Source organism: Pongo abelii, chromosome 9 (genome assembly GCF_028885655.2).
Source record: "Pongo abelii isolate AG06213 chromosome 9, NHGRI_mPonAbe1-v2.0_pri, whole genome shotgun sequence".
Lineage (NCBI taxonomy): Eukaryota > Metazoa > Chordata > Mammalia > Primates > Hominidae > Pongo > Pongo abelii.
This window is the reverse complement of record NC_071994.2, coordinates 7,124,951-7,145,709: the sequence shown is the minus strand read 5'-3', so window position 1 is coordinate 7,145,709 and position 20,759 is coordinate 7,124,951. Positions and strand designations below refer to the sequence as shown.

Here is a 20,759-nt window from a genome sequence, read left to right as displayed (position 1 = left end):
TCTGAGTGGCTGGGCTAGCCCCTGCATGGTGCCACAAAGCCTCCCCCACCTCTGCCTTCCGGGTCCACAAGTCTGGTCACCCAGTCACCCGGAGTCTGGGCAAAGGCCTCAGGAGGCACCCCAAGGCTGGGTTCATGGGATTCCACCCAGTCTGCTACAAGGTGCTGGGGCAGGGACGGCAGCACCCTGCCAGCCCCTCCCCTTGACACTGAGGCCAAGTGCTGGAAGCAGCAGTGCCCGTTCTCTCTGAGAAGTCAGAGACCTTCAGGGCTGATTCAGAGGCTGGGGTGTTGTCAGGGCATTAGGGCGTGTGAGGGAGTGGCTTACGTGAACTGGCATTTCCATGCCGCCAGGCATCACCGCCAATCCAGAGAAAGCGCCCTCCAGGCCCAGGCTGCCCACAGCGCCAAGGGCTGTGGAAGCAGCCAGGCCCTGTGCTGCCCCCTGGTGGCGCCACAGGAAGGCCCAGGGCTCTCAGCGCCACGGCTGGGGCGGAGAAGGCCCGGGTCCCACCAGAGGCTGATGGCCCACAGAGGCAAGTCAAACCTCATTTAGTCACAACCTCCCCATCCATAGTCTCCTCTTCCCCTCTCTCTGCCTGGCCCACCCAGGCTTAGCTGAAGAACCAGACCCAGAAAGGCTCAGAGCTGAGAGCACAACTCCAAATCATCTTTTATTAATATAAAAAGGGCATATTTAGCAAAAGACACACAAATAAAAGAGTCACTATGGCTCAGGACGCAAGGCAGGGAGGCGCCAGGCCTGAGCCCCTGCTGGGGGAGAAGGAGGCTCGGGACAAAGTGGGACAAGTGCTGGGAAGAGCTGAGCGGTAGGGGCCACAGAAAGTTCCGGTGGGCAACACTGTCGGCAGGTCATGGGTGGGACTCATGGGGACCTCGCTGCTAACTCTTGTTGTGGGGGGGTGTCCTTAGTGCTGCCACCTGGAGGGCCGCTCCTTGGTTCCTGGAGGGGACCCACCAAGGGACACAGGACAGGAAGCCCAGGATGGTTAGTGCAACTCGGGATGAAGGCCAGGGAGAAGCGGGTGCTCTGCAGTGGCCGGAAAGGTCCAGACGCTGAGGCCGAGGCGCTTCCTGTTACGTGCGGGCGTTCCGCTCTGTCTCTGCCAGGCACTCTCTGACTAGGGCCCGGGCATGGATGATACCTGGGGGTGGGGTGGGGTCTCAGCAACCCTCCACAGCCCCACCCGCTGCCCTCCAGAGGAGGACCCCTGCCTCCCCACTCCCTTTCCCCTTTCGGCAAGAGAAATTCAAATCTAATGACGGCTAGATGAGATTAGAGGTTTGGTTAATCCTCAAGATTGCCCTGTTGAAATACAAATTCCCAGGTTCTTCCCTGGAAATGGACTCAATTTCAATTCGATTCAAAACACCTCTCTGGGTGTAATACTGGAACTCCTCTAGGCTTGGCTCAGGTGGCCTCCAAATGTCCTTCCTTCCCTAATGAAGGATAGTCCAGTGTCGGTTTCCTGAGCAGGGCGGCCTGGCCTCACTTACCTCTCTTCAGGCGCTCCATGGCGCTCTTGCTGCCAGCATAGGTGGGCCGGATCTCTTTGCCCATCTCCTCTATGACTGACAGCAGGTCCGTGTAGGTGCTCTGGGAGCCCTGGGCGCCGGGTGGCTTCATCGCCTATGTCAAAAGAGAACAGGGCAGTGAGCTCAGGCACCTGGCGGTGAGGGGGACTCCAGTCCGCATCCATAAGCAAGGCTTTGGCCCCACTCACCTGCACGTAGCCCATGGAAGGCGGTCCAAAGTCGTTAAACAGCGGTCTAAAAGGTGCGCCGGCTCCTGGCACTGAGCCCGACGGCGACGGGACGCTTCCTGCAGCAACAGGCGCGAGTAAGAGGTCAGCGCGGGGCAGGGACGCCGCCTCCCAGCTTTTCCAAGCCCAGGACCGGGTTCGCCCGATTCCCTCCAAAGGATGCTTCATTCCATGCTGATCAACTTCAGGGACAAATCCCTCCCACTGCGCTCCACCTACAAGCCCTTACGTGACCACGCCCACTTCACAGGCCAGCAAACTGAGGCTTAGCGAGGGTAGGCGGCAGGCCCAGTATTGCAGAACTCAGGCCGTCTTCTCTTCGAGACCTCGACCGCCCGGCAGGCGAGCAGGGGTGGAGCTGGATCCTCACCTGTAGGGACCGGGGTGCCCGGCCCAGGGGTGCTGGAGCCAGGGGTGCTGCTGGGAGCAGGGGCGATGGGTTTGTAGGACATCCCCAACTCCTGGGCGCGGCGGACGCCAGCCGGCCGCTCCTCGGGGGTTGGCTGCCGGGCCGCTCAGCCGCGCTCTGATTGGCAAGCGGGCTGCACGCCCCTGGTAAATAGAGGTCTGGCCGGAAGGGCGAGCGGGCACGAATGCTCCCTCACTCCCGATTGGTGCGCGAAGATGTCACTCGAGCCTCCTTATTGGCCGAGACCTGCCCCAGCAGGTCGCAACCGCCGCCGATTGGCCTCCGCCTTCCGGACCTCGCACCTGTCTGCTCCGGATTGGGCGGTGGCCACCGCCCTCCGCAATTGGCGAGTTCGCGGCCCGGGCCGGCGCGCTCTCAATCCGATTAGTCCCCAGGCCCTAGAGGCGGGGCCTCGGGAACCGGGACCCGGGGCTGGGCTGCCGGTTCGCGCCGAGGGGTCTTCCCGGGCGCGGGCGCTACCCTCGCGCCTCACTCGCGCTGCTTCAGACGTCTGCTCCGCTCTGCCCAGTTTCGGCACAGCAGGGGTTGCTGTCGCCGTTGCCGTCGCCGCTGTCACCGCTGCCTTGCGCGCTTCTCCGTTCTGGGGGCCGAAGGACGCAGGGCTTTGACGTCCAGAGTCCTGCGCCCCACCCCGTGCGCTTTTACGTCACCTTTCACCGGTTGAACACCCTCTCCCCGATCTGCGCATGCGCCCGCCGGAGGCCTGCATTTGTTCCCATGGCAACAGGCCCCTCATGGATGCCGCCACGTACGATTCTTCCTGTGGCTTGGCTCGTCCTCAGGTCTAAGGGCGACCTCAAAGACCCCTTTACCCGCACCCCTAGGGCCCCGCGCTGCTGCCTCAGTTAGTGACAATGGCCGTAGGGCAAACCTTCGGGATTACTTGCGTGCCGGGCCCCGGACCAAATTGGTCAAGAGCACCGACTGGAGCCAACCGCCTGGGTTCAAATCTCGGCACCACCCCCACTAGCGATTTCCCCCAGGCAAGTTTCTCACCTCAGTATGCCTCAGTTTCCCCATCCGTAAAATGGGGAAAATGACGATCTCATTGGGTTGTGTGGATTGAATGAATAGTCATAAAGTGCTTGTTGTTTCATTCTCCGCCTTCCTGTCCCACAGGGCCCCCATACCTTTCCACTCCACCACTCAGACCCCTCCCCTCAAGTCTCACTCCCCACAGAGTTAGACCTCAGACCCTCCTCCACTCCCTAACCCTTTCTCCCAGGCTCCTTCTCCAAACTCAAACTTCTCTGGCCTTGTGTATCTTCATGCTCCCAGCTTTGTAGATCTTCATCTCTAGGACAGTCATTCATTCATTCATTCATTCATCCAACAAGCATGTTCTGGCCGAGCGCGGTGGCTCACGCCTGTAATCCCAGCACTTTGGGAGGCCGAGGCGGGCGGATCGCGAGGTCAGGAGTTCGAGACTAGCCTGGCCAACATGGTGAAACCCCCGTCTCTACTAAAAATACAAAAATTAGCTGGGTGTGGTGGCGGGCGCCTGTAATCCCAGCTACTTGGGAGGCTGAGGCAGGAGAATCGTTTGAACAGAGGTTGCAGTGAGCCGAGATCGTGCCATTGCACTCCAGCCTGAGCGACAGGGCAAGACTCCGTCTCAAAAAAACCCCCCAAAAAACCACACAAAAACCATGTTCTGACTCCCTCCTCCGTCCCATGCCTTGTGCTGAACGCTGAGGTTACAGAAATGAACAGGCCATCATGGCCTCTGTACTCAAGGAGGCCTTATACTCTGAGACAGGGAAGCAACGTCTTCTTTGCATTGCAGTAAGTCAATGGCCACAAGGGAGAACGGGACAGGGTGCATTGGAACTTAGAGGAAGGGCCTGCCGGGTGGCATCACAGAAATCTCTACAGAGCAGGTGGCATTTGAGTAGGTGGGGGTGGAAGCAGAGACCAAGGGGACACTCCAGGTAGAGGGACTGGCGTGTGCAAAATCTTGGGAAATGGGAGAGCACAATATGTGTTTGAGAACCAGCCTTTTTTTTTTTTTTTCCTTTTTTTTTTTCTGCTGGAGAGTTCACTGGGAAGTGGAGGCGGAGCCGTGGAAATAACCACAGGGGCAGGAAGGGGACCTTAGGTGACTGGATGTAAGGAAGCTGAGTTGACCACGGAGTCCAGTGCTTCCCTAACTCCAGCCATTAGGAAAACTCCATCAGTTTTGCCATCTACTTAACATTTCCTTGTAATTAATTCACTTTTAAAAAATCTTAAATAGAAAGGGAAAGGAATAATGTCCATTTAATCATGTGCTCACTATTTATAGTTTTCTAATACATATTCAGACTCAACTACTGTTAGAAACAAAAGGTGTTGATCAGGTCACCCAAGGTCTTCTGCTCCTACCGGTGGCACTGAGGGTGCGCTTCAGAGAAATCTAACTGTGGATAGTAGGTGAAGAGGAGCCACTGAGGGTTACACCTCCTTTGGAAACCACCAAGCCCCAACTCCTTCTGTTACAGGAAAGGGGTCTGGATCCATATCCCACCAGAGGGTTCTTGGATCTTGCACAAGAAATAATTTAGGGTGAGTCCACAGAGTAAAGTGAAAGCAAGTTTATTAAGAAAGTAAAGGAATAAAAGAATGGCTACGGACAGAGCAGCCCCAAGGGCTACTGGTTGCCCGTTTTTCTGGTTATTTCTTGATGATATGCTAAACAAGGGGTGGATTCTTCATGCCTCCCCTTTTTAGACCATATAGGGTAACTGCCTGACATTGCCATGGCATCAGTTTACAGATGGGAGTGTAGCAGTGAGGACGACCAGAGGTCACTCTCATCACCATCTTGGTTTTGGTGGATTTTAGCTGACCTCTTTACTGCAACCTGTTTTATCAGCATGGTATTTATGACCTGGGTCTTGTGCTGACCTCCGATCTCATCCTGTGACTTGGAATGCCTTAACCATCTGGGAATGCAGCCCGGTCGGTCTCAGCCTCATTTTACTCAGCTCCTATTCAGGATGGAGTTGCTGTGGTTCAAACGCCTCTGACACTTCCACACCTTAGACCTTCCTACTTTCTCCACTGCCCACTCTATTAGTTACTGCAGCCTTGACCTCCTGGGCTCTAACAATCCTCTTGCCTCAGCCTCTCAAAGTGCTGGGATTACAGGCAATAGCCACTGGCCTCATTCCACAAACAAAACAAAATACCATAGACTGGGTGGCTTAACTAAAATTTATTTTCTCATGGTTCTGGAGGCTGCAAGTTTGAGATCAGGATGCTAGCACATTTGGTTTCTGGTGAGGGCTCCCTTCCTGGCTTGTAAATAGCCACCTTCTGGCTACGTCTTCATATGTGCTCCTTGGTGCAGAGAGAAAGAACAAGCTTTCTGGTGTCTCTTCTTATAAGTACGTTAATACGGAAGCTGGGCAGAGAGGTGCAAGGCTGTAATCTCAGCTACTTCGGAGCTCACATGGAAGACTTGATTGAGCCCAGAAGTTTGAGTCCAGCCTGGGCAACACAGTGAGACCCCACATCTAAAAAACAAAAGAAGGGCCAGGCTTGGTGGCTCACTCCTGTAATCCCAGCACACTGGGAAGCTGAGGTGGGAGCATTGCTTCAGCCCAGCAGTTCAAGACCAGCCTGGGCAACATAGTGAGATCCTGTCTCTACAAAAAATACAAAAATTAGCCTGGCATGGTGGCATGTGCCTGTAGTCCCAGCTACTTGGAAGGCTGGGGTGGGAGGATCGCTTGAGCCCAGGAGGTTGAGGCTGCAGTGAGCTGTGATCATGCAACTGCACTACAGCCTGGGCAGCAGAGCAAGACCCTGTCTTAAAAAAATAAAAAAGTAAAAAAACAAAAAAGGACACTAATCCTATCAAATCAGAGCCCTACCCGTATGGCCTCATTTAACCTTAATTACTTCCTTAGCGGTCCGTCTTCAAACACAGCCACACTGGGAGTTAGGCTTCAGCATACGAATTTTGGAGAGACACAAACATTTAGTCCATAACACCTATGTTTGGGGAAGGGGTTTGCTTGGGAGGTGCCTGAGGGATTGAACCTTGAATTTATTCATTTATATTTTTTTAATTTATTTTTGAGACACGGTCTTACCCTGTCACCCAGGCTTGAGTGCAGTGGTGCAAACATGGCTCACTGCAGTCTTGACCTCCTGGGCTCAAGCAATCCTCCTGCCTCAGCCTCTCAAAGTGCTGGGATTACAGGCAGGAGCCACTGGCTTGGCCCTACAGCAGGTTCAGATGTCCCTCCTCCTTGGAGCAGTGGGCTATGGCAGGAAGGGCACAGAGTTCCCTGAGGGAGGTGGGTGGTGACAACTGTGGCCTATCTTAGAGAGAGGACTCTGTCTACCTCGGGGGAAGATAGCACAGCTTCCTTGGTACAATGCTTCAGGGGCTCCCCTCTGGTCTCAGCTCTAAGACCCACAGCTCATCCCCTGGATTTTGGAGCCTTTAACAATTGCTAAATTCAGCCCATAGATGGGCTCTCGTTGGCTTGCCCAGTGAATTAAAACTTCATCTTAGTGACCAGCATTGTATTTCTGTACAATCCTTCCAACTTTGCGCAGTGGGTCACGCCTGTAATCCCAGCACTTCGGGAGGCCGAAGCGGGTGGATCACGAGGTCAGGAGATCGAGACCATCCTGGCTAACACGGTGAAACCCTGTCTCTACCAAAAATAAAAAAATTAGCCAGGTGTGGTGACACGTGCCCCTAGTCCCAGCTACTTGGGAGGCTGAGGCAGGAGAATCTCTTGAACCTGGGAGGCAGAGCTTGCAGTGAGCCGAGATTGTGCCATTGCACTCCAGCCTGGGTGACACAGTGAGACTCTGTCTTAAAAAGAAAAAAAATGAATGGATGAACAAGATGATACTGCTACATTCTTGTTAGAATGGCTAAAATCCAAAACCTGACAATGTCAGTTGCTGGCAAGGGTGTGGAGCAGCAGGGACTCGCATTTACTGTTGGTAGGGATGCAGAATGGTACAGCCATTTTGGAAGATGGTTTGGTGGCTTCTTCCAAAGCTAAACATAGACTTACTCTGTGATCCAGCAGTTGTGTTCCTGGGTGTTGACCCAACTGATTTGAAAATGTATGAGCACACAAAAACACGTGCATGTGAATGTTTATAGCAGTTTTATAATCTCCAAAACTGGAAGCAACAAGATGCCCTTTAATAGGTGAATGGGGCTGGGCACAGTGGCTCATGCCTGGAATCCCAGCACTTTGGGAGGTCGAGGCAGGTGGATCACCTAAGGTCAGGAGTTCCAACACCAGCCTGACCAACATGGAGAAGCCCCTTCTCTACTAAAAATACAAAAATTAGCCAGCCATGATGGCGGTTGCCTGTAATCCCAGCTACTGGGGAGGCTGAGGCAGGAGAATCACTTGAACCCGGGAGGCAGAGGTTGCAGTCAGCCGAGATCACGCCATTGCACTCCAGCCTGGGTGACAAAGTGAGACGCCATCTCAAAAAAAAAAAAAAATAGGTGAATGGATAAACAAACTGACATATCCATACAATGGAATATTATTGGGCAATGAAGGAGATCGCCTATCTAGCCATGAAAAGACATCAGTAAATCTTAAATGCATACTGCTAAGTGAAAGAAGCCAGTCTGAAAAAGCCACATACTGTATGATTCCAATTCTCTGACATTCTGGAAAAGGGAAAACTATCCAGAAGTTGAACCATGATTGCTGGGGCCTGGGGTAGAGGGAGTGGAACTGAATAGGTGAGGCATAGGGGAGAGAAACTCTTCTGTATGAGGAAACTTTTTTTTTTTTTTTTTTTTTGAGATGGAGTCTCTCTCTGTCACCCAGGCTGGAGTGCAGTGGTGGGATTTCAGTTTACTGCAACCTCTGCCCCCCGGGTTCAAGCCATTCTCCTGCTCTGGGGCGGGGCATAGCTGGGATTATAGGCGCCTGCCACCACACCCGGCTGATTTTTTGTATTTTTAGTAGAGGTGGGGTTTCACCATGTTGGTCAGGCTGGTCTTGAACTCCTGACCTCAAATGATTTGCCTGCTTTGGCCTCCCAAAGTCCTGGGATTACAGGTGTGAGCCACTGTGCCCGGCCCCTGCCCCCACTTTTTTGTTTTTTTAAAGAGAGACAGGGCTTTGCTCTGTTGCCAGGCTGCAGCGTGGTGAACTGGGCGCTATTCTAGTTCACTGAAGCCTTGAACACCCAGGGACAAGTGATCTTCCCACTTCAGCCTTCCAAGTAGCTGGAACTACAGGCGCACACTACTACACCTGGCTAATTTTTAAAATTTTTTTGTAGAGATGGGGTCTCACTATGTTGCCCAGGCTGGTCTTGAACTCCTGGGCTCAAGTGATCTTCCCACCTTGGCGTCTCAAAGTATAGGAATTACAGGCATTAGGCACCATGCCCTGCCCCAGATCTTGGTGTCTAATACCATTCTCCAATAAAATGAACCAGGGCTCCTCGGAGAAATGACTGATTGTAGGACTGGGGCAGGAAATATACAAGATGATCCTGGAGCAGCTTGAAGTGCCAAAACATAAAAAGTGCTAAAAACAAACAAACATACATAATGATGGGGACACAAAGCCAATTGAAAGACTCCCTATGGATCTATCTATCTATCTATCTATCTATCAATCAATCATCAATCATCTACTGAGATATCCTATTGTTCTGTTTCTCTGGAGAACCCTGACTGGTATATAGGGGAATCTGGGTGTGGGGTATTGGGAAACCCTCTGTGCTATCTTCACAGTCATTCTGTAAGCCTACAGGTCTTTTGTTTGTTTGTTTGTTTGTTTATTTTGAGATGGAGTCTCACTCTGTTGCCCAGGCTGGAGTTCAGTGACACAATCTTGGCTCACTGAAACCTCTGTGTCCCGAGTTCAAGCAATTCTCCTGCCTCAGTCTCCCGAGTAGCTGAGATTACAGGAGACTGTCACCACGCCTGGCTAATGTTTGTATTTTTGGTGGAGTCAGGGTTTCACCGTGTTGGCCAGGCTGATCTCAAAATCCTGACCTCAGGTGATCCACCCGCCTCGGCCTCCCAAAGTGCTGGGATTACAGCCATGAGCCACTGCACCCGGCCTAAATCAGAAGATCTTATAGCTTGGGGCTGCTCTGGCAAGAGTTGGAGGAGTTGGGTAGCAGGTGCCCCCTGTAGCCAGGGCAGGGGTTCTGGACTCGCCATAGTTTCAACCCTGCTCACTGTTCCTTCCCCAGCCTACTGCAGCCTCAATCTCACATGCTTAAGGGATCCCCTGCTCCAGCTGCTGTCTGTTGGGAGGTGTTGTGAGATTTGGGGGAGCTGGGAGCACTTCTTTTGCCAGCAGACACACTGCTCCGATTCAGACCACCCCACAGCCACTCCCAGTTCTCTAGCTGCAGAGCCTGACAGGCTGAGGCCTGGGGAGGTGGTGGGAGGCTGACCCTGAGTGGGGTTCTGATTTCCCTTTTCCTCATGGCCATCACCTACCCCTCAGCCCCTGCAGCAGGGACAGGCATCTTCTCAGGCAGCAATACCATCTGTACCAGCTGTGAGGGTGGTGGAAGGAAGGCTGGGAGTGTGCATCCTGGCTCCCAGAGAAGCCACTGAGGCTGGGGCAACTTATCCTCATCCCTAGTCCTGCCAGATTGGCAGAGGCGATTACCTAATTGAGGATTAAGGATTAATTGAGATCTGTCAGGAGAGTGGTGCTGAGGCCACTGCAGCCAGCTCCAGCACCTCGGCATCCAGTCTCCAGAATGCGCAGGGCACATCCCCAGCCCGCCTGCCTGCTTTGTCCCAGGGCCATCTTGTTGGCAGGCGCCATGTGAGGACCAGGCACAGGCACTGGGCACTCTCACCCCTTCGTGACGAGGAAGGTCAGGGGTCGTTCGCTCCCAGCAGGCAGGAGCTGCAGATGAGGCTTGCGCCATAGCTAGCAGAGGCCGAGATCTGGCCTGGGCCGGTCCTGACTCTGAGGCACCCCCCCTAGTTGGCACTGTGGTTTCAGAGTCCCTGGGCCTGGGTGCAAGTTCCACCACCCTTCATCCTGATTGTGTGTGGCTTTATGCCAGTCCCGTGTTCTCCTGGAGCCTCTGTGCAGGCAAAGGCCCTGGATTAACCTGGGGGTAATGGAAAGTCATGGCGAGGTCCTGAACAGGGGTGTGACAAAATGCAAGTGGCATTTTAGGAAGAATAACCTAGCCATGTGTGGGGATAGAGGGCGGTGAGGACACGTAGTCTCTAGCAGGTCACTTCGACTTGGTGCTGTTGTTTATGTTATTATTATTTTTAGTTAAAAAAGTGTTTTTTAGAGACAGGGTTTTGTTCTGTTGCCCAGGCTGGAGTGCAGCGGTGCAATCATATAGTTCACTGCAGCCTTGACCTCCTGGGTTCGAGTGATCCTCCCACCTCAGCCTCCCAAGTAGCTGGGACTACAGGTATGCACCACCACACCTGGCTAATTTTTGCTTTATTTTTGTAGAGATAGGGTCTCGCTATGTTGCCCAGGCTGGTCTCAAATTCCTGGCCTCAAAGTGCTGGGGTTGCATGCATGAGCCACTGCACCCGGCCCTCGTGCTATGGCCCTGATGTTTGTGTCCCCTCCAAAATGCATGTTGAAACTCAATCCCCAATGCAGCAACAGTAAGGGGTGGGGCCTTTAGAAGACGATCGGGCCATGAGGGCTCTGCCCTTATGGATGGGATTAGTGCCTTATAAAAGGGCTGGGGGCGGCGGTGGGGCAGGGGGAGTAGCCAGGCCCTCATGCGCTTCCTGCCTTTCCGCTACGTGAGGCACCCTCTGGAGGAAGCAGCTCAAGGCACCATCTTGGAAGCAGAGACCTGGCCCTCTCCATACACCCAGCTGCCTGCACCTTGACCCTGGACTGCCCGGCCCCCATAACTGTGAGCAACAAATTCACGCTGTTTATAAAACACCAGTCTAAGGTATTTTGTTAGAGCAGCAGGAAAGGGTGAGGGCACTCAGCCTCTCAATTTCTTCAATCTGGAAAATGGGGACCTGAAGACTGGGATATGCTTTGAGTGTCCGGGGTCCTGCAGGAGGAAGATGCTGAGATGGAGTTAGGGAGGGAGGAAGGTAAAGGGGGAGGAAGCAGGATTGGGCAGGCGAGCCTCTGATTCCACGCACATCTGTCTGCCTTGGCTGCCCCAAAGGGGAGCTCGGAGCAAAGACTGCCCGTTGGAGGAGCCTCGCATTAGGCAGAAATGTCCAGGTCCTGGTTCCCCATGCTGTGCTCAGTTAGTGGCTGGGGGCTCCCTGGAGGAGTGAGGTGTCAGCCCAAAAGCCGAGGTGTCTCCTGAAGGAGCCAGTGGCTGAGCCCTTCTGCTAACTCACCCACTCCTCTAAGTTGAACTGCATGTTCTTGAAGGGAGCTCTGAGCAGTGTGCCTCCAAGGCTACTGCAGGAAAAGTGAGATCAAGCTTGGGAAAGGTCTTCTTGCAGTACTTTCTCCATGCTCGAATGTAATCATGCAGGTAGCAGGAGCTGTTCTCAGGATAGACGGCAGGAACTGTGGAGGCCAACACACGCCTGAGCTTGGGACAAGAAGGCTCTGTTTACTCGCTAGGGATGTTTCCTGACACTTGCTCTGGGCTGGGTCCAGGATCCAGAGAGGAATAAGAGAGGGTCCCCATCTCCCTGGAGCTCACAATGGAAGGGGCTTGTGATCCAAGGGGACAGCCCCAGTACTTGATTTTGGGGGCCAAATACTGGAGCCTCCAGGATGAGCAAGTGAGACGCAAAAGCCATCTCCCCAGGCTTGGAGATATTTTATTGTCAGAGAGACAGAGACAAGGCCAGGCAGCTTTATTGGAGAAGCGGTGGTGGGGGTGAAGGCAGGCAGGGGCACTGCACACAGGTGGGATGGGGAGGAGAGGAGGGTCCCCGCTGGAGGCGATGGGCTTCAAGGAACATGCTGGTAGGCAGAGGCTGTGGTCCTTGAGTCCTTTCTGCTGCCTCCAGCTTCTGTACAGGCTCACCGAGACATCATTCGCACAAACTCTGCCAGGACGAAGCCAAGGTTTTGGGTCTGTACTCTGGACTGCACTAGGAGTGAGGATCATCTGCAGGCCTTGGGGCGGGTGGAAGTATGGTTGAGGGGAGGGTCTTCAAGGGCATCCTCTGGATCTGATAGGGAATAGGCCTCAGGGCCAGGAAGAGGGGGCTTTGTCTTATGGGGGAAAAACAAACAAACCCTTGTAATGGAACTTGTTTTCCTTTTTGCTTTGACAGCTAGGAAGCTCAGGAGCAACTTTGAGGCCTACTTATGGGAATACATTTCCACATAGTAATTTTCCTTGGCTTCTATTATTATTTAATCATTTTACCCCTTTATGGGAATGCAGCATAGAGGAAGAGCTGGGTTCTGGATCAGGCTGCCCAGATTCAAATCTTGGCTCCATCTACTTGCTTTTTTGCTAAGTGCCTAGGCTTTCCTGAGAATGGACTTTCTTCTTTTGCCTATGGGGATAACAGTTCCTTCCTCTCGGGTTCTCCATGATAATTAACTAGCAGAGGACATGGGAGTGCGTGGCACAGGGTCTGGTGCCCAGTGGCGACTCTTGCTGTGCGGTTTCTTATCTGCTAGGAGCCTTCCAGGGCGTGTGTTGCTACGTGCGGCAGGGGTACCTTCGAAGTCGACCAGGCCGTCCCCATTGAGGTCCACATCCTGGAGGATCTCGTCCACCTCCCGCTGGCTGAGGCGCTCCCCCAGCAGGGCCTTGAGGGCTGCCCGGAGCTCGCCCACGCTGATGCGGCCGTCCCCATTGGTGTCGAACTGTGGCGGCGTTGGTTGTGGCGTCTGGTCACTGACAGTCATTCACACGCCCAGCCCCTCACTCACGCAGCCCCGCCCGCCCTCAGCCCCAGTGGCCGCACCTCCCGGAAGGCGTCCCGTAGCTCCCGGACACCGATCATGTCTGCCGTCTCTGCCAGCAGCTTGGGGCCCATCAGCTCCACGAAGTCTTCGAAGTCCACCTTTCCGCCACCTGGGGGTCCCGTCCATTACAGACCCAGGGCATCAGAGACCCCTGCCCCGCCCTGGCCTTCCCTCCTCTGCCCTCTGCCTTCCTTTCGTGAATGGATCCTTTCCTCCCTCTGCGCCCGAAGCCTGTGTCATCTGTATTTCCCAATGGGAATCGCCCTCCAAACAAGGCACAGATTTGGCCAAAAGTGAAAGGAAAAACCACTCTCAAAACTTCTTGGGCCGGGTGCGGTGGTTCCCGCCTGTAATGCCAGAACTTTGGGAGGCTGAGGCGGGTGGATCATCTGAGGTCAGGGGTTCGAGACCAACCTGACTAACATGGTGAAACCCCGTCTCTACTAAAAATACAAAAATTAGCTGGGCGTGGTGGCGGGTGCCTGTAATCCCAGCTACTCAGGAGGCTGAGGCAGGAGAATTGCTTGAACCCAGGAGGCGGATGTTGCAGTGAACCGAGATAGCGCCATTGTCACTCCTGGGTGACAGAAAAAGACCCCATCTCAAAACAAAACAAAACAAAAAAACAAAAAACTTCTCGGAACTTTCCTTAATTTTCCTGAAGACTTCGGTTGGGTTCAAGTCCTGGCTCCAAGGAACTTGCTGTGTGACCTTAGACAAGTCACTTAACCATTCAGTTGCCTCATTTGCAGAATGAGGATCACAGTCCTTGCTGTGCCCACCTCCTAGAGGCTGGTGAGATTCTCCAGAGGCAGAGAGCTTGCCTTGAGAATGACCAAGGTCATGGGCTCGGGGGACAGCCTGTGCAGTCACCTCTGTACCTGGACTGCTTGGCTTCATGGGCCCAGCCGGGGCATCTGGAGGACTGGGGATGGGGACGGGTCCGAGGCACATACTGATTTGTTGTGAGATCTCGATGAGCTCCATCTCGGTGGGCATGTAGCCCAGGGTCCGCATGCAGGCACCCAGCTCCCGGCAGCCAATGTAGCCGTCCCGATCTCGGTCAAACTCCTGGAAGGCGACCTGCAGCTCTGCCAGGCAGGGTGGGGTCAGTCCTTCCCCCACATCCCCCGATCCTGGCCTGGACCCACCTCCCTTTCTCCCTTGGTCCAATCATCCCTCCTTCTGAACATCAGATTCTCTTTGCTGCCTCGGGGACTTTGCACGTGCTGTTCCTGTTATTTGTTCTTTCAGCAAATATTTGAGGAGCATCTACTATGTGCCAAGCTCTGCTCTAGGCACTGGAGATACAGCAGTGAAATTTTTCAAAAAGGAAGAAAGAAAGAAAGTGGGGGAAACAAATTCTGACCTCTTGGAGATTTCCTCACTCTTCCCCTTCCTCTTTGGTCCTATGTCCCCTACTAAAGGAAGCCATCCCTCTACATGTGGCCTCCCCCGGCCCATTTGTTCCTTTCCTGGAGAGCACATGCACCATTTGTACTTGTAGCTGACTAATTGACATTGGTCTCCAGAGGGCACGGGCCATATCTGTCTAGCTGGCCGTGTTTCCCAGTGCTCAGCCAGGGCCAGGCACACAGTGGGCACCCAGGAAGTGTCAGCTGAATGAACAAATATAAAAGGGGCCCTGTCACCTGCCCGGTGAGTGAGACCAAGGAATGACAGCTGGGTGGGGGTCTGTCATCCCCTCCCTGCTCAGTCTTGTCCCCATTTCCCTAAACTGGTCCCCTGCAGCCTTCTTGCTCCTACTTCCTCCTGGAAATACTGAGGCCCCCACCCGATGCCCCCCCAACCCTGTGTCCCCACCCCATGCCCCCCATGCCCTCCTCCCCTCCAGGGAACCAGTTCCTTCTCCAACCCTTTACCTTCAATCTCCTCGGGCCGCAGCTCCCGGTCCTGAAGGGCACAGAGGGGTTAGGAATTCCCTGCTCCTCCTGATGGCTGTGCCCTTCCTTCTTGCTTCTCGGGGCTCCCCACCCAGCCCCACACCCCAACATGCACACGCAGGGCCTGTGTCTGTCTGACTGTTCAGCCCTGGTTCCCACCCCGTACTGCTCACTGGCCTGGGCGACCGGGTGCCCGCTTCCCTGCTTCTGGCCTAGGTCATTCCTCCGGCCGTCCCCACCTACTCCATCACCCTCTTCTGGGGCAGGGGGCTCCCTTTGCTGGTGGTGGATCTGGGGTTTGGGCAGAACCTCAGACTTAGTCCCGCCAGCCTCAGTGTCACTGTTGATCTCTCTTCCATTTCTGGAGTCATTGCTCTCTCCCCTCTCTTCCCCCCCTCTCAGATCTGTGTGCCTTTGCTCTGATGTCCCCACTCGATCCTCTTCCCCCTAGCTCCAGGAGAGGCAAAGCGAGGCGCAAGGGCAGGCGAGCTGGCGGGAGAGGGGCAAGGGCAGGCAGGCTGGTGGGCGGGTGGCCGTACATACGAGTTGGGTGGCGGCAATGCTGGGCCGCAGGAAGATGCAGGCAGGCCCCACAAGGCTGTTGAGCACTGAGTAGCCCTGGATGCCCGGCCCGGGGCCCCCCTGCTCCTTGGGGCTGGAGCTGGGGCTGGGGCAGGAGCCCCTTGGTGGGGAGCCGAGCCACTGCCAGGGGTCCTGCAGCAGAGCCGGCCGTGAGCTGGGGCAGTGGCTGCTGAACTCTGGGCCTGATGGCCCTCCCCACTCCTCTCACCAGCTGCTCCTGTCTTTGGAGCCCGGCATGGGGACAGTAGGGAAGGGGATGGGGGGTAGATAGAGGACCCTCACCCGTGAACACTTTAGGCAGAAAGGGTCCATCCTCTAACTGTTCTGTTGGGCAAACTGAGGACCAGAAAAGGCAAGAGACTTGGCCAAGGCCACTGAGAAAGCCAGCGGCAGAGAGGGACCTTGTGCCCAGCTCTGTCTCCTAGATGGAGGCTGGCTAGCAGAGAGCGGGGACCTGCAGCCAGGATGGGGCAGCTGGATGGGCAGCTGGGGGACCTGGAGCCTGGCAGGGGAGACCCAGCTGTCTGTGGGAGCCAAGATCAGGATGGCCAGAGGCTGTGGCTTCCAGGAAAAAAATCTCCACCTGGGGCAGTGGGCAGCCCCCAACCCCGCCCGGCCCTCACAGGGCTCTGCACATCCCATCTGACCCTCAGGGTCCATTCCAGCCTCCTGGCCTGGGCTTCTCCCCCACCCCTCCTACCTTAGGGCCCCGGCGCCAGGGCCGCTTGGCACAGTTCCCCATGGGCCCTGAACCATGCCAGGCCTGGAACCCCGGGGGTGGCCCGGGCTGGGCCTCGGTGGATGCTGCTGCCCGCGGACTCCTGCCAGACCCCAGCTGCTCCCAATGAGAGCCTGGGAGTACTGCCGGGGATTTTCCTGGGGTTTTGTAGGGAAGATCGGGGGCGGGTGGGCGGGCGGGGGACCTGGGCCCGGGGCTTGGGTCCTAATCCGGGATTATCTTTGAGCGTCTCCACTGCTGAGGGGGGCCACTTGGGCCCAAGGCCCCCTGGAGAGCACAGCCTCCCCAGACTGCCTCCTGAGGGTCTTCCAGACACCCCTTCTCCAGCACCCTCCCCCAAACCCTGCCTCTAATCTCTCCCAATCAGGGGAGATTTAATGTCTTCAGAAGCAGGGCCTGGGTCCCAGGAGGAGGAAGGCAGGCGCACAGTGTGCCAGGGTGGGCTGGGCCCTCCGAATGGCACAGATTCCGGTTGGTATGGACACGGCGGGTCTTCCCACACAACCTCCCAGAAAGAGGCAGCCACTTGGCCCAGCCCAGGAAGCGCCTGCCTCTCCCCTGTCAGGACCCCACCTGGGCCCTGGGCTCCTCACCTCGGGGGAGCCCCACTTGCTTGCACTTGGCACCCCCTGCCTAGACTGGTGCTCCGTCCTTGGATGAGGAGCAGAAGGGAACCGCCTATGTGCTGTGGGCAGTGGCAGGGCTCGGTGAGGGCGGAGATTGGGAAGGGAAGCCACCCCGGCCCTGCCGACCTCAGAGACTCCCTCATTGGCCTCTGCCTCCGGGTCCCCTCCCTGGACTGAGTCCTGGGTCTGTCCTCCGGGGCCCCCAGTTGGGGTGTGGGGTCCCTGCTGTTTGCTCCTGGTCCCCTCACACCCCTGCTCGCATTACCTGCCCGTAGGCTGCCTGCACCTGGGCCTCGAGCTCTCGGAGGAGCGCTCGTCGCTGGGTGGCTGCTGGGCTGCCAGGGGCCTGGCTGGTTCCTGGAGTGCCCTCAGAGGGGCTGGGGTCCCCCATTGGGAGGCTGCCCTCTGCTGGGCCCTGGGGCTGGGACATGGAGATGAGGGCTTGGTACCTCCTCCTGGCTGAGGGACGCTGCTCCCGTCCGGCCTCCCCTGTCCTGCGGGAGAGTGGTCTTGTGGGCAGCTGCAGGTGTGGCCCGGGTCCTTGCTGCTCTTCTTTCTGTCCCTTCCTCCATAAACTGGGAGAGCCCCGTGTCCCCAGAGTCTTATATCCTCTCTAGCTCCCTGTAGCCCCTCGTGTGGCCCCTTCAGCCTGGTGAAGCCCCTCATGCTGGTCACAGACTGTGCCCGGGGCTCCACCTGATCATCCTTGCGGCCCCGGTGGCCGGCCCTCCTGCCTGCCTTTGGCCTCCTCCCCCGCAGCATTCTGCCTGCATCTCTGGCTCACGGCCCACCTGCTGCCCCACACACCCTCCTTGCTCAGTTTCCATCTCACCCCCTGCCCCTCTCTGCCCCCTCTGCCTCTATGTCTGTTTTGCCTGCAGCCCCGTCTCCATCCCCTCTGACCTGCTGCCATCTCTCTCAGTCTGGATCCAGTGGTGTCTCTGCCGTCTCTGACTCACTCAGCCCATCTCTCTGCCGGCTCCTTCCCTCTGTTGCTGCAAAGCCCTTTCTTGCATTGGTCCGTCTTTCTGTCTGTCCTTCCTTGCTCTTCCTATTCTCCCCACCATCCCGCTCCCAGGACAGCTCCAGAATTCTGGAAAGGCCTTCCCCATCTCCCCAGCCCAGAGCCCTAGGGTCCCTCTGTGCTGCCCACCTCCCTGCCTCCCTCCCTCCTCCCCAGGGTCCCTCTGTGCTAGCCCCCTCTCCTCCCCAGCGTCTCCCTGCACTGCCCATCCACTCCCTCCTCCCCAGGGTCCCTCTGTGCTAGCCCCCTCCTTCCCTCCCTCCTCCCCAGGGTCCCTCTGTGCTAGCCCCCTCTCCTCCCCAGCGTCTCCCTGCACTGCCCATCCTCCTCCCTCCTCCCCAGGGTCCCTCTGTTCTGCCCCCTCCTTCCCTCCCTCCTCCCCAGGGTCCCTCTGCATTGCCCACCTCCCTGCGTCCTGTGTCCAGGACCTCCACCTGGTCCTGCCGACCTTCAACCTCTTGCTTCTCAAGGAAAAGGGGTGGAGGTGGGCCGGGCAGCCCCTGCTGGCCTCTCAGGCTTCCTTGCCATGCCCCTAGCCCGCTCCCCACCCAGCTGCCTGCTTTTCAACTCCCAGAATGAGGTCATCATCCTGCCCCGGCTCCATTCCAGGCCCCTCATGATTTATTCACCTGTCCCCCACACTGGCCTTTGTCCGAAGGAACCAGATCCCACTAGGCACTGCCACCTGAGCTGGTGGCTCTGGCCTCTCTCAGCCACATGCGGCCATCTATTCATGTATTCCCTCAGCAAACAGCTGAGGCTGGCTGGGCCAGCTGCTGGGGCTATGTGACAGACCCCATCTGTCCAGAGAAGCCCACTCTCAGGCACGTCTAACCAGGAAAAGAGCCACCAGACAGTCTCCAAGTGCTTGGGGTCATTGGCCCAGGCATCAAGGAGGCTTCATGGAGGAGGTGAGGGGATAAGGCAATGCTGCAGGCATTGCCTATTAATGTTTAACCTGTGCCTGGCCCTGGGAGACAGCCAGGGTCCCTGGCACGGATCAGCCTTGAACTTGGAGTGCCCCAGGAGCTGGAACCTGGCAGGTGTGTTGGATGGAGGCCCTTGGGAGGGAGGAAGGGGTTAGTGGCCTCTGGAGAGGGTATGGGTGGCAGGAGGTCAGAGAAAATTTTAGAGAGGCTGAATCTGCAGCAAACGTTTGTCCGGCACCTGCTCTGTACCTTCCTGGGTGCTGGAACCAGTCCCTACATCCTGGAACCTTTCACCTGCTGGGAGATGTACATTCAGCAAACCAGAATGACAGTGGCCAGGGAAGTGCAGGAAGGGCCAAGGTTGTCAGGAGGGAGGCCTTGGCCGGGCGTGGTGGCTCACACCTGTAATCCCAACACCATGGGAGGCCAAGGCAGGCGGATCATTTGAGGTCAGGAATTTGAGACCAGCCTGGTCAACATGGCAAACCCCCGTCTCTACTAAAAATACAAAAATTAGCTGGCGTGGTGGCATATGCCTGTAATACCAGCTACTCGGGAGGCTGGGGCATGAGAATCACTTTAACCCAGGAGGTGGAGGTTGCAGTGAGCCGAGATCACCCCACTGCACTCCAGCCTGGGTGACAGACTGAGATAGATTCTGTCTTGAAAGAAAGAAAAAAAAAAAAAAAAAGAGGGAGGGTGTTGCTTGATGGGGTTGAGGAACTGACATGCTAGCCAAGAGCAGAGGATGATGGGAATGGCTGAGCAAAGGGAGGGGGTGGCCTCACAAACAGAGGAAAGCCTCCACATCTGAGGACAGGCCGGGGTTGAGAGGTGAGTGGAAAGGCTGGTTGTGATTATTCCCATTGCTTCAGCCTTCAGTGTCCTTCAGTCTCACCTCTGCACATGGAGAGCAGGAGCGGCCTTGTGTCCCAGGTGGTAACGTCTCTGAAAACATTCATCGGAGACAGAAATTCTCTTCTGCAAGACCATAGAAAGGGCCAGCAGGCCTGGGTTCCTCCGTGCACACACTATATCACCCTGGGAAAGGTATGTCACCTCTTTGAGCCTCAGTTTTGTCATGTGAAAAGTGGAGGTTGACCTAGCATCTGCCTCCCAGCGCCATTGTGGAAATTAGATGACAGGACCTGGCAGATTCCTGGCACATAGGAAGGTGCAGAACGTGGTGGGCACCACACGTGATGAATGATTCCATGTCTAAAGAACCATCTTTGAAAGTGGAAACTGGTGAGAAATGTATGTCCCAAAGTATAATCCAAAACAGTGGGGTCTGTAACCGCTCAGAGTATAGGGGGTAAAAGAGTTTTCAATCAGGGAGCAAAGGCCTTGTGTCTAAGTGGAGGAGAAAGCCTGGCTTGGAGATCCCCTCTGGCTTGTGTTCAATCAGCAGCATCCTGGAGCACTCATCTTGGTGCCCTCAGCTTGCCCAGCCTGACTTAGCCAAGCTGGGGTCCTGGCTCCAGTGTCCAGGATGGGTGGATCAGGGGTTTGACTAATGGGTAGTCAGAGGGAAGGATGGGTAGAAGGATGGTTGGTTGGGTAAAATGGGTGGTCGGATGGATGGGTGGATAATTTGATGAACTGGTATTTAAATGGACAGATGGATGGAAAGATGAATGGATGGACAGGAGGATGGATAGTTGGGTTAGTAGATGAGAAGTTGGATGGATGGACAGGTGAGTGGCTGGCTGGCTGGCTGGAAGGATGGGTAGGTGATTTGATGGGCTGGTGGTGCAATGGTTGGTAAATGGATGGATGGATGATTGCATAGATAGTTGGTTGGGTATGTGGTTGGATAGATGGATGGATGAATGGAAGACGGGTGGATAGGTGCCCAATGATTGTATGGGTAAATGGGTAGTTGG

The 20,759-nt window shown here is 55.7% G+C and overlaps 2 protein-coding genes and 1 long non-coding RNA gene across 4 annotated transcripts; 1 reads left to right on the top strand and 2 right to left on the bottom strand.

Moving 5' to 3' along the window:
• Window positions 1–648: 648 nt before the first annotated feature.
• CDK2AP2 (cyclin dependent kinase 2 associated protein 2) lies at window positions 649–3,291 on the bottom strand. 2 transcript variants are annotated; one of them, XM_002821441.5, is made up of 4 exons: window positions 2,154–3,291; window positions 1,745–1,842; window positions 1,518–1,650; window positions 649–1,165 (listed from the first exon to the last, which is right to left on the bottom strand). In XM_002821441.5, the coding sequence occupies exons 1-4, from the start codon at window positions 2,233–2,235 to the stop codon at window positions 1,098–1,100; spliced, it is 381 nt and encodes a 126-aa protein (XP_002821487.1). In that variant the 5' UTR covers window positions 2,236–3,291; the 3' UTR covers window positions 649–1,097. The 2 variants fall into 2 exon arrangements, with proteins under 2 accessions (XP_002821487.1, XP_009244354.1); XM_009246079.4 differs by lacking the exon at window positions 2,154–3,291 and adding an exon at window positions 2,013–2,147.
• Window positions 3,292–10,158: 6,867 nt separating this feature from the next.
• On the top strand, window positions 10,159–13,847 carry LOC129048882 (uncharacterized). Its single transcript, XR_008511542.1, has 3 exons — window positions 10,159–10,610; window positions 10,965–11,075; window positions 12,779–13,847. It is a non-coding gene; the product is annotated as an uncharacterized LOC129048882 (long non-coding RNA).
• Window positions 12,225–16,311, bottom strand: CABP2 (calcium binding protein 2). The gene is made up of 6 exons (XM_009246078.4): window positions 16,256–16,311; window positions 15,513–15,687; window positions 14,953–14,983; window positions 14,026–14,160; window positions 13,069–13,178; window positions 12,225–12,967 (listed from the first exon to the last, which is right to left on the bottom strand). The coding sequence occupies exons 1-6, from the start codon at window positions 16,309–16,311 to the stop codon at window positions 12,695–12,697; spliced, it is 780 nt and encodes a 259-aa protein (XP_009244353.2). The 3' UTR covers window positions 12,225–12,694.
• Window positions 16,312–20,759: the final 4,448 nt, after the last annotated feature.

Excerpts from the sequence above, each read along its gene's own strand:
- CABP2 (XM_009246078.4), bottom strand. The coding sequence starts at position 16,311 with ATGGTTCAGGGCCCATGGGGAACTGTGCCAAGCGGCCCTGGCGCCGGG. Across the intron at positions 14,984-15,512 it reads TGCCGCCACCCAACTCGTAT|GACCGGGAGCTGCGGCCCGA; the intron begins GTACGGCCACCC and ends TGTGCCCTTCAG. Across the intron at positions 12,968-13,068 it reads TACGGGACGCCTTCCGGGAG|TTCGACACCAATGGGGACGG; the intron begins GTGCGGCCACTG and ends ACGCCGCCACAG.
- CDK2AP2 (XM_002821441.5), bottom strand. The coding sequence starts at position 2,235 with ATGTCCTACAAACCCATCGCCCCTGCTCCCAGCAGCACCCCTGGCTCC. Across the intron at positions 1,651-1,744 it reads CTTCCATGGGCTACGTGCAG|GCGATGAAGCCACCCGGCGC; the intron begins GTGAGTGGGGCC and ends CTTTTGACATAG. Across the intron at positions 1,166-1,517 it reads CATGGAGCGCCTGAAGAGAG|GTATCATCCATGCCCGGGCC; the intron begins GTAAGTGAGGCC and ends CCCCACCCCCAG.